The sequence below is a fragment of the Nicotiana sylvestris genome, chromosome 6 (genome assembly GCF_000393655.2).
Source record: "Nicotiana sylvestris chromosome 6, ASM39365v2, whole genome shotgun sequence".
NCBI classification, from domain to species: Eukaryota; Viridiplantae; Streptophyta; class Magnoliopsida; order Solanales; family Solanaceae; genus Nicotiana; species Nicotiana sylvestris.
The window spans coordinates 16,859,102-16,878,373 of record NC_091062.1 but is presented as its reverse complement, the minus strand read 5'-3'; the positions used below and the strand labels follow the sequence as shown (position 1 = coordinate 16,878,373).

The 19,272-nt window shown below is 34.5% G+C and overlaps 1 protein-coding gene across 1 annotated transcript; it reads left to right on the top strand.

Moving 5' to 3' along the window:
• Positions 1 to 17,184: 17,184 nt before the first annotated feature.
• LOC138870306 (secreted RxLR effector protein 161-like) lies at positions 17,185 to 17,547 on the top strand. The gene has a single exon (XM_070148098.1). It carries the CDS (start codon positions 17,185 to 17,187, stop codon positions 17,545 to 17,547), a length of 363 nt encoding a protein of 120 aa, XP_070004199.1.
• Positions 17,548 to 19,272: the final 1,725 nt, after the last annotated feature.

The window sequence follows — 19,272 nt, the reverse complement described above, 5'->3', positions numbered from 1 at the left end:
CCCAAAGGGTTTTCACTATCAAGTCTCTCTCATTTTTTGTTCTTCTCTCAGCTTTCATCGCCTTATGGTGCCTGTGAAGGTTTTCACCGATATGACTCTCTCATTTGTATCACTTTCCAGCTGGGGATTTGGAGTGTTGCCGGTATGACTCTCTCTGCTGGAGATTAGAGTCCTTTCTGCTGTGGAACAGAATGTTATGTTCGCCGGTAAGACTCTCATTTGTCTGACTTGGCATCTTTTGAAGACTGGTCAGAAGGTCTTTCTTTGGACCGTAATGTGGGTTTTGGATAGGGCTAGAAAAAAAAGGGTATTAAAGGCTCAAAAATGCATTAATTCTGGGTTATTAGTTACAACTTTCGGAACTAGATTTATTTACCACAAACGCAACTTTTGCCCCAGTTTCTTGCTTGGGGATATTTTACTTGATTGATTTATATTTTTTCAAAACTATGACCGAGCCGTGAAGCGCCTACGTATCCTCTTTGAGGAATCAGGTCAAACGTAGTTCCCAATTCCTCTTTTTTCATTTGACTTTCTTTTGTTTTTTTGTTATCATTTTTCTTTTCATATCTCCTTTCTTTTCGACGTTTTTTTTCTTTTCTTTCTCTCTCTTTTTTTTCTTTTATTCTTCTTTTTTTTCGTTTTGTTGTTTTTTTTTCTTTTTATCTTCCATGTTTTGTGTTTCTAATCTGTTGTTACCGATTCTGAATGAGGGGTATGAAAGGAAAATAAATAAGGCTCAAAAGGGGTTAACGAAGGATAAAGTGTTTAGGTAGCAGAACAAAATGCCTTCGTCATTCCAGTCTTCAAAACATGCCAAATGCAAACAACACAATTTAAACAAGGATTTGTAGCCTCTTTCGATGGTGCTGGACTTGACAATTATATTCAACATTTGCTTTTTCATTGGTCCTTTCTAAAGCACCGTTGGGCGACACTCTCATTATCATGAACGACCCTCATGCCAATTTGGCGAATCTTGCTTTTAACGGTTTTCTTCATATTTTACTTGCCCCAGTTCCATATGACTCGAGCTCTGAATAATCTCAACCGTCCTTATTTCCTTTAAATGGTCTGATCACATTTTCGGGGTTTTATGATTAACTTTTAAGATTAGGCCCAAACTGTGTGCGCATGTCATGTCACTAGAATCGGCGCTGAATAAAAATGATAAAAGGAAATAATAAAAGACCGGATTTTGCATTAGACTACCGGTGAAATGGTTTGAATAACAAAACAAAACAAACCAGAACAAAACCAAAAAAAAAAAACGGGACAAAACTTAAACAAACCGCTATGACAAAATGGATAGATAAGAAGGTTTGACACAAGACAATATCCGGATTACAACCCTAAGAATAATCCGGACAACAGAAATGACAACAAAATAAGCCACCAACAGCTTCTCTCTTGCTAACCAAGGAACAGAGCGGCCTCCCACTTTATCAAAAACTGGCATCTTAGCCACTGAACTTTGCATCAATACTGTCAAGACCATTACCAGCTTCAATATCATTAACCTCCGTCAACAAGTTCCCAATAGGATTCTGCGCGATGTTCTGGGTGTCATTGTCCGGCTTACCATAAACCAACCACCTTAACTTTCTTTGTGATTCAAAGCGAAACAAGTTAGAATGGACTCCGTCGGTCCCCATTATTAATAACATCTTTTTTCATTTTTTCTTCATTTTTTTTTTCGATTTGTTTTCTCATTTTTTTTTCTTTTCCCTTTTTTTTCATTTCTTTTTTTTGCTTTTCTTTTTGTTGTGGTCGAATCTTATGGAGATTGCCTACGTATTATGACCCCGCATGAATCAGACCGAGCGTAGTTCGTGCCAATAAGAGATAAACAATACTAAACATTTTTTTTTCAATTTTCATATTAAAATAAACTGGGTTTAAAAGGTTTGAAGATGACCTACAAACTCGAAAATCAAACAACCCACATATTCTGATCAAAAGATTTACAAACTCAAAAACAAAACGCCAGCTCCCTTTCTCCGTTTGACAAATGCATCCAAACGGTTATTTTTGCAAATGTGGCCACTTCCAAATTTCACATGAATTTTGAGGCCGGGGAGGATTATTTTATGACACTTTACAAACTTGTCCGTTCTTTTACGAAAATAGCCTTTCGACAACTGAAAGATACTCTAAGGCTATTTCGGCAAGAACGGTTTAAGACACGGCCGAAGCTGGCTCGGCTTATTTTGACTAAAAAAATCCAAACGGTATTCACGTGACTGCTGACTCTTTTTTCTTTTCAAATTATAATAAAAACCTGGTATTGCAAACATGTCCCTTCAGCGCCTCGGGGACGAAAATTTTTAAGGCTGTGTGGGTCAACTGGACCAAATTTTAAAAAAAATGACCCAAAAGTGGTTGTTCATGCAAAGTCAGCCTTCCGGCGTCCCTTTCGGGAACATTCGGCTATTTATGACAAAACAGCATCACCCGACCTCTTTATGACAGAGTTGAAATTTTGACATGTTTTTTTTTTTTTTTTTTAAATTTGTTTTTGGCTATTTTAGCAAAAGGTGGGGTTAGACCCGATGAGGGTTGCCTACGTATCTCACATCCGGTGAGAATCAAACCCGCGTAGTTCGAGTCTCGCGAATAAGTAAATGAACTAATATTTTTTTTTAATTGGAACTGTGAAAGAACTGCTTCAAAAGAAGAAAGGAAGTATATATATTATTTTTTTGATTGATTTCTTTTTGAAAGAAAGACTTGTAAAAATTCCTTTTCTTTTGATTTGAACTTTGAGAATTTCAAAAGTAAAAGGAAGTTTTTTTTTTGAATTTCCATTTGTTTTTTTTCTTATTCTAAAGAAAAAAAGAAAATATATTTTTGGAATTTTACTTTTGATAAAAGAAATGCTTCTAAAAAATATTTTTTTGAATTTTGAATTTTCTTTTCAATTTTGAAAGAAGTATCAAAATATTTTCGGATTTTTTTTATTTTTTATTTTTAAAAAAAAGAAAATATTTTTATTATTTTTGTTTTATCAACAATGGAAAATAAAGATATTTATATTATTTTTTGCAAGACATATCTTTTTTGGAATTTTACTTTGAATTTTCTTGGCAAGACAAATACTCTTTGCAACAAATAAAGATATATATATTTTTTGGAAATAAAAAAAACTTTTCGGATTTATATATATATATATATATATATTTGCGACAAAATAATGAAAGACTTTTTTTTATTTTTTTATTTTTTGCATTTTCATAAGCAAATAAATAATAAAAAAAACCAGATTAAAAATAAGACTCTTTTTCATTTTCATTTTCATGGCAAGACAAACTATATATTTTTTCTATTTTTATTTTTGAAAAACAAAACAGAACAACGACTCTTTTTTTTTCTTTTCTTAGCTTTTAATAAAACAAACTAATAAGACATTTTTTTCATTTTCTCAAAATTTCGGCTGAGTTTTGACAGTATTTGGGCATTTGTTTTCTTTTCAAAAATAAACAATCAATTCCCTAACCGCTATTTCTTTTTTTTTTCAATTTCAAAATATTATTCCTGATATTCACAAGTCAGTCAACACACAAGTCCGAATCAAATTAATGCGCAAGTAGTAACAAGTAAGATGCATCAGGATGGTCATTTTCATTTTTGGTGCACCTGTCCTAGACAGACCCAACCCCTGTGTTGAGCCTCCAAAGTCAGATGCACGTGATGCAAACAAACGTTCCTACTAGGGATCCGACATGTGGTTTTGTTATACTAGGTTCAGAACCTGGGTGTTTGTTCTAGACCTGGCTTACCCGAGCGGACAGCTCGAGCCGAGGGGGGGTAGCGTACCGGGAATACAGAAGCTTCACCGGCTTAGCAACTTGTCCGAACCTCGTTCTAAATTGGGATTTGACACTATACAGAAAAGAAGTCGTACGAAGTACACCCTTCTTCATGATTTAGAAGACTCAGAGAGGAGATGGGTTTCGGCACAGTTTATACACAGTTCACGTAATATCAAAGCGGTAAAAGCAGCATTTAGCACATTAGGCTCAAACATGTAAAAATCAGATAAAACCAAATATAACAATTTATATGAGCTCGAATTTCTAACCCTGAACCACTGGTTCTGGGTTAAGTCCCCAGCAGAGTCGCCAGAGCTGTCACACCTCCTTTTTCCGGCACCGCGAGGTGCGTAGGGAGTTTTTTCCAATTAAAGGACAGTCGAAACGGGATTGGTTTAATTATTTCAGAGTCGCCACTTGGGAGATTTAGGGTGTCCCAAGTCACCAATTTTAATCCCGAATCGAGGAAAAGAATGACTCTATATTACAGTCTGCGTACCAGAAATCCGGATAAGGAATTCTGTTAACCCGGGAGAAGGTGTTAGGCATTCCCGAGTTCCGTGGTTCTAGCACGGTCGCTCAACTATTATATTCGGCTTGATTATCTGATTTTATACAAATATGAACTTATGTGCAAATTTTATCTTTTTACCGCTTTCATAATTGTTATTATTATTTTTACAAGAATGTGAACATCGTTTAAAAACATGTCTTTGAATTGCGTCACATAAAATGCACCCGCGATCCGGAACGTATTTTTATTCAATGTTTTAGGATTTGGATTTGGGTCGCATAAATGCGCACCCATGTTTAAGAATGTATTATTATTAAATCGTGCCTAAAGCGATTAGCGTATTATTATTTATGGGTAAGACTGTGGAATTCACTAAACAGTCCATCCCGAATTCTAAATACTCAATTAAATATTTATTGAGGGCCCCGCAATTAGTGCATTTTATTGGGCGAGGCTCATCTCATTTTATTTTTAAAAGGACAGTCCTAAAATGCCTACATTTTTTATTGAAATTTGTCTCTACAAAATAAAAGAGAAATAACTTAATTTATTTACATGTTATTACCTAGTTACATTATACTAGGCATGTTCTCAGTTTGTCAAATTAAAAAAAACATAGCAATTCTAATTTTAATCCTAAACCATTTACATGCTGAAATTAACCAATATTATTTAACTAAATAAATTTCTACCAACTTCCTACTAGATGGCCTATTCGTTTGATTTTTGATTCGACGGAATTACTACACCATTTATTTATTTTTAGGCAATAGATGTAGATAGTTCATTTGTTAAGCTATCGTCGAATGTTCCACTATATGTATTAAATATCTACATGATTCTGATTTTTTGCAAACTACATAATTTATACATACAAATAAAATTCAGAATATAATTAAATATAATTCAGAATTTCAACTCTTCATTTTTCGTATTCATGCTTCATATTTCGGATTACAATAACCAGCGTGTCAGTTGTGTACCTGATATTGGAAGCAAAAGAAAATGAAGATGAGAATCAGCAGCAGTAAAATCAGTACAACACAGCAACAATAGCCCAACAACAGTAACAACCCAGTAACAGACCGGTGGAGTAGTAATCCAAAAAAAACAAAAGCTTCAGCTTTTATGAAACAACAATCAATTCTGATTTCAAACAACAAAAGAAAGCAGAATATTTTTTTTAGTTTTTTTTTATTTGAAAGCTTAAATATTTTTCGGAATTTTCTATCTCTTAATTGTTCAGCCCTTTTCTCTCTTATTTTCAGATTTATTTCTCTCTCCCGTTTTTTCTGTCTGTGTATCTTTTTTTCTCCTTTTTATTCTGATTTCAAGACTTCTTATAACCCCTCTCATAAAATCTTTCCATTAATTAAAATCAACCCATTTTCTCTACCAAACCCATTATCTTCCCACTCATTCCCATTACATTAAATAACATATCACACCACCCCATTTCATTTTGTCCCCCATGCTTTATTTAAAATAATGCAAGATTCCCCTTTAAATTAAATCTTGTCCCCCCTTTATATTAAATAATCATATCACAACCCACCCCATTTCATTTTGTCCCCCATGCTTCAAATAAATAATTACAAAATGTACAATTCCTAAACTACCCCTTCCGACCTTACTGAAATTACCAAACTACCCCTGAACGTATTACAAATTTACCAAACTACCCATCAGCTATAACACATCAATTAATCAAACTTAACCAAAATATAGACAATATGATCAATTTCTAACAATGTTCAAACAACAATATGAACACGGATGAACATCATAACAACAATATCACATGAACATGATTTTAACAACATTTCAACAACAAATCACATGAACACAAATTGAACAACCAAGAACAACTAAAATTTGATTGAACAATATTTTAGCAACAAACAATCCTATTTTCGGATTCAACAACAACAACAAACAAAGTATGAAGATTTCTAAATTCAATCATATTGAACTTAAAATCAACTCTAACAACATTACAACAAACAATTCTTATATTAAACTTTAAACAAGATTATGAGAACAATTCAAGCAATAATCATAAATGGTAAACAAGAAATCAAACTATACAAAATTCGGATTCAAGATCATCCAAACAAAGTATGAACATGAATGAATCTATTTTAAGACAACAAACATGACGGATTAAACGATTAAAACAATATATTCCTTTAATACAACTAAATTCTTTAAACAAATAACAAGATCGACGAAGAAACAATTATGAACTTAAACTTGAACTTAACAATATTAACAATTTCTAACAATACATAAACACATGAAACAAATTGAAGAAATAGTTGATTAAATTTCAATTTGAATCTAACAAACATCAAACTAACAAATACTTACTTAAACAATAATACAAACATGAAATAAACATGAAAACAACTAATTAAACTTCTATTTTGAAATCTGAAAATTAATTTTAACAAAGCACATGAACATGAACAAACTAGAAAAATAATTTCAACGATGAACAACGAACAAAACAAGAATTGAATTCTTTAACGATTTTGGATCCGGAAAATATCAAACAAAAATATGGACAAAAATAAAACTCAAAAACAACTAACCGGAGATGAATCAACGACGAACTTTGATTGTAAACAAATCTGTCCGAGAACGAATCTCGCACCAAGATAACTTGACGTCGAAGACGACTACGAACGGACGACCAAAGAAGGTGGTCGTTTGGCATCGTTTAAAACGAAGAATGGCAGCCCGCCACAAGCAGAAGGCAGCAGCAGCAACACTGCTGGAGCAGCAGCACGAAACAGTAGCAGCAGCGGTGTCGGAGAAGATGCAACGGCAGCCATGGGAGCTCGAGTTCGAGCTCGATGAAGCTCGTCCATGGCTGGACGCGGCGGGCAGCAGTTGTGGTGGTTTGTTTGGACGACACAGCAGCAACATGAAGGATGAAAAACGCAGCAGCAGCAGTGTTGGAGAAGAAGAAAACGCAACAGCAGGAGGAGAAGCAACTACGGGCAACAATGGTGGCGTAGAAGTTGCTCGACGAACTTGAAAAACGCAGCCATGGCAGCGAGGGGATGTCGTGGGGGTGAGAGTGGTTGTGTTGTGTGTGTGTTGACGTGAGGGGGGCAGGGGTGTGAGGGGGGAAGGTCTGCCATGGGAGGAAGGGATGTGAGTTTGAGGAAGAAGAAGAAGATAGGAGAGGGGGGGGGCGGATGGTTTAGATTTTTAGGGTTTTCTTCTCTTATTTTTTTTTGTTTTGTAAAAATGAAAGACAAATGGGGTTTGAGTCTTTTGGGTTATGGACTGGGTCGACCCAGTTCGAAATGGACTGGGTCGTAGGGAAGATTGGGCCAATTTTTGGGCCTGTGGCTTGAAATTGAAGAAGAGGCCTAATTCCGACTTTCTTTATATTTTTGCTTTCTTTTCTTCTTTTATTTCTCTAAAACTAAATTATAAAAATACTTAAACTATTATTAAGAATTAAATTAAGTTATAAAAGCGCAAATTAACTCCCAATAACAATTAACGCACAATTAAGTATTAATTAAGCATAAAATTGTATATTTGGACATTAAATGCTAAAAATGCAAACGATGCTTATTTTTGTAATTTTTTAATTTTTGTAAAACAAATTTAATTACTAACAACTATAGAATTAAATCCTACATGCAAAATGCGACATATTTTTGTATTTTTTATTAATTTATCAAATAAACACGCACAGACAAATACAAATAATTATTCAAAATATCACAAAATATCACAAAATTGCACACCAAAGAAAAATCATTTTATTTTTGGATTTTTTGGGAGTAATTCTCATATAGGGCAAAAATCACGTGCTTACACTATTGATTCTCTCGGCTTTAGTATTCGGAGCAGCGATGAAAAAACTTTTGTTTGCATTAAGCTTCTGGCCCGATGCCCTTTCATATTTATGAATTTGCTCCATTATCAACCTGATCGTCTTGTTGTTCCCAACTGAGAAAATAATAATGTCATCTACATAAGTCAGGTGATTAATTTGAGGTTCTTTTGCTGGCAAGGTGAACATAGTGAAATTTTCATTCTCGTGAAGTTTGTTGAGCAACCTAGTCAATACTTCTGATCCTAGGATGAATAAAGATGGAGATAGAGGGTCTCATTGTTTTAACCCTTGAGAGGAAGTAAAGAATCAGTTCCTGGTACTATTTATGTTTATGAAATATCACACATTGGATAGAATATTTCCAGTCATGTTGATCCATTTCTCGGAGAATCCAAATTTCCTCATCACCGCATTAATGAACTCCCATGACATCCTATCGTAAGCTTTTTCCATATCTAGTTTAATAACAATATTTCCCCCCTTTTTGTAGTTGCTGATACTTTGGATAATTTTCTGAGCTAGACGGATATTTTCCGTGATCAATCTATCTTTGATGAAACCACTTTGATTATTAGAAATCAGCTTAGGCTGAAGCGGATTCAATCTCCTGGAAAGGATTTTAGATATGATTTTGTAAGAGACATTGCTAAGACTGATAGGTCTTAGATCAGAGAAAGTCTACGGAGCATCAACTTTGGGAATAAGGACTAGACAAGTGTGAGAGTAATACTTAGTGAGTTGAGCACCTGAGAAGAAAGCTTGCACAAATTGAACGATATCATCTTTAATTATATGCTAGCAACTCTGATAAAAAGCCCCATTGAAACCGTCCGAGCCAGCAGCACTATCACTGAAAATATTGAATATTGCCTCCCTTATCTCCTCCTCTGTAGGCATATTTGCCAGGAGTTCATTTTCTTCATCAGTAATAATATTAAGGATGCATTCTATAATATCTATCTTGCCACCCTTTTTTGGAAGATTAAAGAGCTCCTCATAATGTTTAATAGCAATTTTCATAATCTTTGCTTCGCTTCTAATCCACTTCCCTCTATGGTTTTTGATTATGTGGATCCGAGTCTTCCTCCTCCTTTCTCTAATAACACTGTGAAAGTATTTTGTATTACAATCACCTTCTTCAAATCATTGAATCTGAGCTTTTTGTTTTAATAGAGACTCCTACATAGCTTGCCATTTAATGTACTCTACTTGGCCTTTGTTGAGGTTTTCTCTGCTCGTCCCTGAATTACACACTTGATCAAGCTTTTCTAAAGTTGCCACTTCCTTTTCCCACTTGATCACCTTATTATAAACATTACCAACGTTTTCCCTGGACCATTTTGATAACTTGTTACTAAGAATTTTCAATTTTTGATGCAGTCTCCACATTGGATTACCTTGAACAGGTGTATCCCAAACTTCTCTAACCAAGTCGTGGAAGCTGGGCTACTTAGTCCAGAAGTTAAGGAACCTGAAATAACTGATCTTCATCGTTTGGTTGTCCTTACTTTTGAATAGCAGAGGTTTATGCTCGGAGCCCAACCTGTTGAGATGTTTGACAGTGTAGTTCTAAAAATTGTGAGCCCATGTGTCATTGATGAAGATTCTATACAGTTTCTTCCAGACTCTTTTTCTTAGTCTCCAATTATTACACCACATATATTTAGGACCAACAAATCCTATGGCTACTACCTCACAGTGATCCATACAATTAGAGAATTCGAAGCTTCTAGACATTCTATGAGGGTTGCCTCCCAATTTCTCCTCTAGATCCATAATAACATTGAAATTACCCCAATATACTATGGACCGTTGATGATTGAATGTGTATCTTCAAGACTATTCCAAAGATCTTTTCTTTCCTTAGCAGTACATTTGGCATAGACCACTGTTATGTTGATCTCCTTATTATGTACATCATTAGTGTGATTCATAGTGAGTTGTTGTTCTTCATTGGCCAAGATAACAGAATTATAATCATGTTTCCAAAAACACCAAATCTACCCGTTCGTGTTAGCTTGGCAGTGTTGAAATCCCAAGTATTTCATCTAACCTTCAATCTTTTTCTTGTCGACGAAAGGCTCCATGATGGCTACAAAGTCTATGTTGTTGATGTGACACAAAATTTTCAATCTAGGTAAGGCTTTCTTAGTCCTTACTCCCCTTATATTCCATATAATTGCACTAATCATGGAAAAAGATGGGGGTGGATCAACTTTGGCTTCTTCCCCCGGAGGAAAGGTTCATTTTTTCATTGTTTTTTCCATTTTTCCTATTTCTGCTTCTGCCTCTTTTAACAGGTGATATTCCCTGTCTGTTGGAAGCCTCTTTTAAATTAGCTTCAACCGGATCATCAGGTTGTTTGTTGAGAGTTTCATCACTATTGTCTGATATAGACATGTTAGAATTCCCAGTTCCTTCCTCAATCATCTTGCCATGATTTTGTATCCTCTTCTCCTCAATGTTGTATCCACCAAGGTCTACCACAACTTGAATTCCCGGATATTTTTTGATTTCTGATGGTAAGGAATCTGACTTTGTATTAGAGCTTTTTTGGTTACTGTTTGATTCTCTCATATTGACACTCTCCGAGTCATGACATTGCTTCGTTGAATTGTTTCCATTTCTGCCTATTTCAATTTATTGGTTTCCCTATTCTTTGTTGTCATTGCTATTCTCACCTTCACTAGGATTGCTTTCATCCACTTTTTCAATAGTATCTGACTTGGCATTGGAGGTCACTTTCTAAGTGTTTACTATATTCATCGACTTGTTGTTCTCCATCACTCCTAGCTCCTTGAGGCTATCTTCAATGACAGCATTTCTAGCTATTGTATTACCCCCATTAGCAATCTTAGAAGTATTTTTCCTATTCTTTTTCACTACAGGTTTGAACATTATAGAACTTCTCTTTTTGGGTATTGTTTTCTTCTTCTTCTTTCTGCCCTCTTTCTTATTCCGGACATAGGCAATGCTAGGTTCTTCCTTCTGGACCTCGATAGGGGACTGTGATACATTGTTGTTCTGCGCTTCATTTGCTCTTACCACGTACTTTTGGGCAGTGTCTTTCTTGCAGTTTTGTTGGCTTTCTTGTTCCTATTGCTCTTAGTGTTAGGAACTTGCTAATTCCCTCTTGTTTGCCTTCATCTATTTTCAATTCCTGGCAGTCATTGCTTTCCTCATTTTTGTTTCCCTTTACTTGATTCCCTTGTTTCTGCCATCTTTTTTTCATTTTCCTCTCGTTTCTTTTTTTTTTCAAATACCCAAGAATTAATCAAGAAATGTCATATCTTCCTGCAATGTTTGCAATACTTAGGGACATTCTCTCATTCAATTTTTTGAGCATAACCATTTAGAGGGATATTCTCATCTTCACAGAGGTATGTAGGGGTTTAAGTAAATCAACCTCCACTCTCACCTTGGCCATACTTAGTCTTATTTTGGATCGTGTAGCAATGCCTAGCTCTAGCGGAGTTCCTACTGGACCTATGACTTGCTTGGCATATTGCCAAGTATGCATATGGAAAGGCAGTTTCGGCAGCAATGCCCAAACAGTAGTGATTAGCAAATCTTCATCCGATTTAAAATTCGGAGTCCATTTTTGTATCCACATTTGAGTGCCTCCGATTTTCACCACCCTTTTGAATCTTATCACATCAAAATCTTCATCATTTGTAAAGTCCAAGAACACATTAAAATGATCATAGACCCCAATTTTGACTGTGCCTTTCAAAGTAGTTTTCTCAGAGAATTGAGCCCTAATGTTATCAATTTGGGGCCTTATCTTCAGAAATCTTCCAACCAGTGTCCTTTTGCATTCCTCCGCCATCACACCATAGTAGTCTTTAGCTTTGAATATAACTGCTGGCATTCCATTGTGGGTGGTTCTTCTTGCAATTACTGCTTCTTATTCTTGCCCGTTTGGGGTCGGTGCAGAGCTATTCGCTGTAACCACAACGGATGCATATAGTTTCTTTCCTTGAATTGCTCCATGGGGGAGCTTCGCCGCATTAGGGGGTTGTTTAAGTGTTCCAGACGCGCCGCTTGGCCACCGCCTGGGGCCTTCATGGGCGGCGCGTGATGTTCACAGAGTTAACAGAATATAGCCGTTGAGGGGTTTAGTTTTAGAGAGAGAGTTTTTCTAAAATAAAATTTCTATTAAGATACTATATGCATGATTGTGTCTTAATCTCTGCTATAGTTGTGATTTAATAATCTTATAGTTGGTATCAGAGCCACCATAGTTAGAAATTAAGATAAAAAATTAATCTTGAGTTTCAATAAAAAAGAATTTAGAAAAGTCATCGAACCTTTCCCTTATGGACGGCGGTGGAGAAAAATTTTGAACTTGCCCGATTGATCTGATTTTTAGATTCCAAGCGATAGCGTTTACTTGTTAGAAATTGAAACAAACAAATAAAAGAGCAAAGAATGATGTTGATGAAATTTTGTTGCCTCTGTGAAATGATGAAATCCTAATCAAAACAGGGTTTGATATATGTTGTCAGCTGCGGTATAATGGTGTGACATAACGGGGATTAATAGTAACTTATTTTTTGTAAATTATGGTAAGGAGAAAATATGTAATAAATAAATAATTAAATTAAAAAGGGTTTTGGTTTCACGTGATAACTGGCAATGGTGACTAATGAAGACTTTTGTATTTAAGAGATGATTCCAACATTCTGTGGTTAGTTTAGATATTGTTTTGCTGTTAAGTGAAGGGCCAGGCACACAATTGATCATATTTATTTGGTTGAATAGCTTTTATCCATGATTTTGCGCTTCAGGCAGTGAATGGAATTAATAAATAAAATACAGGATAAGTTATGAGGTTTATTTTATCATATGTTAAATAAGAATTTATGATTAATAAATAGTTTTTACCAAAATGGTATATTTATTTGGAGTCACTAAAAATTCTTAGAACTTTATATATGTGAAATAATATTATGCATGGGTTGAGAATTATGATTAATGAGTAGTTTCCACCAAAGTGGTCTATTTATTTGAGTCTTTAAAATATTCTCAATGAACCATGTCTAAATTGTCCTTAAAAAGTGTACATTAGTATTGAATGTTATTTACCTTTTGATACTAGTGACGGTAAATTAATTAATAAGAATAGATATTGTATTTTTCACTTAAAGAAGGAACATAATATCTTGAATTCCCATGTCTATAAAAGAGGATAGTTTTTTTTATAGAGAAGGTTTTGTGTCTCTTACCTAAAGGAAGGATACAATGTAGGTCTTGTACTCTTGAATGATATTGGGAGGAGGTTTTGTATCTCTTGCCTAAAGGTGGGGATGTAATGAATGTCTTGAACTCCTTGATTTTTTTTAAAAAGGGGAGACAGTTGCATCTTCCACCCAAATGAGGGATGTAATGGATATCTTTAACTCTTTTGGATTATATACGCCTGCCCATAATTTTATCTACCTTTTGTGTTGTTTGCTTATACAGTTGTTAACAATATGACTACTTAGTTGAATTCCAATAAAACTCTGACTAATAGCAATTACAAGAAGTGAAAATATGATGTTGAAATAGTGTTAGGTCTGATGGACTTGGACTTTGCATTGACTGAACAGAAACCTGATAAACCTACAACTACTAGCATTGCTGATGAAAAGACTAAGTATAAGAAATGGATGAAGGAAAACAAAATGAGCCTTATGATCATGAAAAGATCCATTTGTGATCACATAAAGGGTGAAATTAAGGATAATGAAAATGCAAAGATTTCTTGAGTGCTATTGAACAGAAATTCCTAGAATTTGATAAAGTTGAGATAGGTAGCCTGATTGATTCCCTGTCTACCATAAAATATGACCTTGTAGGTAGTGTCCGTGATCATATTATGAAATTGGTTAACATTGCTACCAAACTGAATAACTTAGGTGTAACCATTACCGATTATTTTCTTGTTCACCAACCTCTAAGGCCCCTTCATGATCAGTTAACCAGCTTAAAAAAAACCTATAATGCACAAAAAAATAAGTGGAGTGTTGATGAGCTTATTACTGTTAGTGTGATAGAGGAAGGAGGATCCAAAAGGAAAAAGTTGAGGGTGTAGTGAACTTTCTTAGTTCATCTAGATCAACTGGTTATCCCTCTTATAAAAGAAAAGGTGGACCCAAAATTCATAAAAATAAACATGGCCAGTCTCATCATCCAGGTGGTATAGTGGTCATACTTATAAGACTGGTGTTAGTCAAGGTCAGTATCATAATCTTCTTGGTCCTCAAGCTGTAATTAAGAAAGAAATCAAGTTTTGGGATTGCAAACAAGTAGGTCATAAGAAAGCTGGTTGTCCTATGAAAAAGAAACTATGTAATCTTTTGGCTTTTGTCTGCTTTGCAACTAGTCTTGTTCATATTCCTTTATATTTCTGGTGGTTGGATAGTGGTGCACTGTTCATGTAACCATTGACTTGCAGGATCTAGTAAGCAGACGGAAGCCAAAAGAGGATGAAGTCAGTGTTTTTGTGGGCAATGGACTCAAAGCAAAAGTAGTTTTTTTACTGGGACATCTATTTTATCTTTTAAAAATAATTCTAGTATTCGTTTAGAAAATACTGATTTTGTATCGTCTGTGAGACGGAAATTAGTTTTGGTTTCCTTTTTGGATAAAACTGGTTATTCATTTCAACAAAATAATGATATTATTAAAATTTCTTATGATTCACATGTTGTTGTTGATGCTTTTTTTAAGTGATGATCTATATCGCTTGAATGTGTTGAGTGAAATTTTTTTTACAATACAAATTTGAAAAATTTCCCACAAAAGGTCTGCTATGAGTAAAACGTCTTACCTATTATGGCATAGGCGTCTTGGTCATATTTCTAAAGAAAGAATTGAACGATTGGTAAAGGAAAATATATTACCTGTCTTGATCAAAAGATTTTGAAACTTGTATGGATTGTGTTAAGGGTAAAATGACCAAGGTTAAGAGAAAGGATTCCACTAGGAGCTCTGAACTCTTAGAAATTATTCATACTGATATTAGTGGACCTTATGTACCTACTTTTACCAATTATAAGTATTTTATTACTTTTATTGATGAATTTTCAAGATACTGTTATATATATCTTTTAAAAGAAAAATCTGAAGCACTTGATAAGTTTAAAATTTACAAGACCGAAGTTGAAAAATAACTTGGGAAGTCCATTAAGATAGTAAGGTCTAACCGTGGTGGTGAGTACTATGGAAAATATAATGAGTATGGTAAATGTATGTGGCCTTTTGTTTTGTTTTTGCAAGAATGTAGGATAGTAACACAATATACCATGCCAGGTACTCCTGAGCAGAATGGTGTGACTAAAAGACGAAATCGTATACTCATGGAAATGGTGAGAAGTATGATGTCAAGGACTAGCCTACCTGAGTCTCTTTGAGGTGAAGCCTTAAAAACAGCTAGCTATATCCTGAATAGAGTTCCTACAATATCTGTCTTGAAAACTCCCTTTGAACTATGGACAACTCGAAAACCTAGCTTGAACCATTTTCATATTTGGGGATGTCCAGCTGAAGTTTGTATTTATTCACCCACAGAAAAGAAAACTGATCCTTAAACTACCAGTTGTTTCTTTATAGGCTATCCTGATCACTCTAAAGGTTTTAGGTTTTTCTGTCCTGGACGTGGCACTAGAATCGTTGAGTTTATTAATGCAAAATTTCTCTTGAGCATGATGTTTGTGATTGTGATTGTTCATGTGGTAAGAAAATTGTATTAAAAGAGAAGGAAGTCATTATCCATGTACCTGTTGTACATGAAAAGGTGGTAAACCAACATATTCATGAGGGGGAGAATCAAGTGAACAACGATGCAGATCCCATAGTTCCCGAGCAAAATGTACACAATGAATCACTCCGTAGGTCACAAAGAGAAAGAAGGTCTGCCATTTCTAATGATTTTATCGTGTATGTGACTGAAAATCTTAGTGATACTGGAGAGCTGACTAATCATTTATCATATGCTCAAGATATTTCCTCTCCATTTGTTGATAAATGGCGTGAGGCAATGGATAATGAAATGCGCTCCATGGAACACAATAAAGTGTGGGAGTTAGTTGAATTGCCTGTAGGTTTTAGACCTATTGATTGCAAATGGGTGTTTAAAACTAAAAGAAACTCTAAGGAAAACATAGACCGTTATAAATCAAGGTTGGTTGATAAGGTTATACTCAAAAAGAAGGTATTGATTATAAAGAAACATTTTCTCCTATTTCATCTAAGGATGCATTTAGAGTTGTGATGGTTCTTGTGGCTCATTGTAATTTAGAGTTACACCAGATGGATGTTAAAACTGCTTTCCTGAATGAGAGTCTTCTTGAATAAGTTTACATGGTTCAACCTGAAGGATTTAAAGAAGCTGGTAAAGAACATCTAGTGTGCAAGCTCAACAAATCCATATATGGGCTTAAACAAGCCTCCAGATAGTGGTACTTGAAATTCGATGAAATTATTACAAAACTTGAATTTGTGAAAAATAAGCTTGATGAATGTGTTTATCTCAAAATAGCTAATGGTAATTTCATTATTATGGTTATCTATGTTGATGACATTCTGCTTGCCACAAATGATTTGGGCTTGATGAATAAGATCAAATAATTTTTTTTCTAGGTCATTTGATATGAAAGATCTTGGCGAAGCCTCTTTTGTTCTTGGGGTAGAAATTAAAAGAGATAGGTCACGTGGTTTATTGGGTTTATCACAACGTTTCTACATTGAGAGTGTTCTTAAAACTTTTAATATGCAAGACTATAGACCTGGTGTTGCACCTGTTGTAAAGGAGACAAACTTAGCAAGGATCAATGTCCGAAAAATGTTGTTGAAAAGAGAACAATGAGAGATGTGCCATATGCAAATGTTGTTGGCTGTTTGATGTACATACAAGTTTGTACAAGGCTTGATATATTATTTGCTATTAATATGTTGGGAAGATTTTCTTCTAATCCTGGGTGGGCACATTGGGTGGCTGCAAAGAAAGGATGAGATATCTACAACGCACCAAAGACTCCATGCTTGTGTACAAAAAAGTTGATAATCTGGACGTGCTGGTATATTCAGATTCCGATTTTGCAGGTTTTCAAGATACTATGAAATCAACTTCTGGGTATATTTTTATGTTGGGTGGAGGTGCTATTTCTGGGAAAAGTGAGAAACAGAGCATCACTGCTACATCTATAATAGAAGTTGAGTTTATTGCTTGTTTTGAGACTGCTTCACATGCTGTCTGGATGAAGAATTTTCTTACTAAATTGCAAATTGTGAATTTTATATCTAAGCCGGTGACTATTTTCTGTGACAACAGTGCAGTTGTATTATTCTTTAAGAATAACAAGAGGCTCTAAGCATGTTAGCCTTAAGTTTCTTAACGTTAGAGACATGGTAAAAGAAGGTGATATATGTATTGAGCATATTAGCCTAGAATCTATGTTGGCTGATCCTTTGACTAAAGGTCTTAGGCCTGTAGTGTTTAATGAACATGCTAAAAATATGAGTATTTTAGAGTCTTTTGATGTGTTTTAGTCAGCGGGAGTTATTTTATAATTGCTGACTGAGATATTGCTTATAATAAATTCTAATTTTATGCAAGCTTGTGTTATTTTATATTTGTTATGCTTATTGACTAACATGATAATTTTTTTATTTTTTATTTTCAATTGGATATTGTATAAACTCATGATATCCTTGAGTTTTGCTGCTTGTTGCCTTGATTATTCTGGGTAAGGCACAAGGGAAACCTTATGAGGCGATATAGTTATTTTATCACTTGGAGGATTATTTCTTTCTAAGAGATGTGGCTCTGTTCACCTTGATTAGAAAGATAATATGCTTAGCACACATATTTGATCTATGTTGATGGAAATTCTAGCATATGTGATCATAGATAGAATTCATACCTTCAAATGGTGTGATGCTTGCTACGATTCATTGTTAGTATTCTCCATTGAGACTGGATGGATTGTTATATGGGTCGTTCTATTCTTAGCTATGTGAGTAGTGTGTCCACTATAGAGTCTAAAATCGTTTTTTAAAAAGATTTTCTTAAAACTCAAAAGTTTTAAAATTGTTTTCTTGTCCTCAATTAACGTTGGTGTCCAAGTGGGAGAATGTTGGAATTTGGACTTACGTTAATTGGTTATAGCCTGAAGGATAGTGACGTGGCCCAAGTGGTGGATAAATAAATGCCTAATATTAAATATTTTTTGTGTGGATAAGTGAGGCTTAATAACTATTGGCCTGTGATGGGTAGACACTCTTTATAAATAGAGGCCAACTCCCATTTCCCTAGCTATTTTAGAAAATCCGAGCCTATTCTGCCTCTTGAATACATGGTAACAGTAGATGTCCCATCAGTCAAGTTCTCCGGATTATGAGAGCGGGTAGCTAGTGGATTGTGGAAGTTGGTCTCAGGCTTAATCGTCGTTTGTTGTCGCTGTTGAACCGATGGAGTTGAACGGCTTAATCGGCGTTTGCTGTCGTTGTTGAATTAATGGAGTTGAACGGTACGTTTTCTTAAACTCTTACTCAAAATTATGATTTTATATATGTATGATTGTATCTTAATCTCTGTTATAGTTGCGATTTAATAATCTTACATATTATTCTTGTGAAGTTGGAAAAAAAAGGATATTCTTTTATCGGGTGTCCTAGCCATGATTTCACTTTTTTTAGTTTCTAAAAACTAAAGAACTTTTTTTTCTATAACATATATTGTGAATAAAAAAAGGTTTCCGAAATTTTTTTCAGTCTGAAAAAATTAAAAGATTTTCAAAAAACATATATCCCTTACTTATGAAACAAACGAATATAAAACATACGTTTGATAACTTATAAATATAAAGATCTTAATCAACGAATAAATTTTCTTCACAATATATGTTGACTATATATTGTCATAGTTTAGCTAATAAACGTAAATTCAGCAAAATCAATCACCATCTTCTTCCTTTTATTTTGTCTAATAATTTATCACATTCTGAAAATCACGAATATTTCACAAAAGGACAGAAAGTTCTTATCATATTGTTCAGGTGAGAATCATGTGGATATTATAGATAGACTTTGAAAGA

Excerpts from the sequence above, each read along its gene's own strand:
- LOC138870306 (XM_070148098.1), top strand. The coding sequence starts at position 17,185 with ATGAGATATCTACAACGCACCAAAGACTCCATGCTTGTGTACAAAAAA.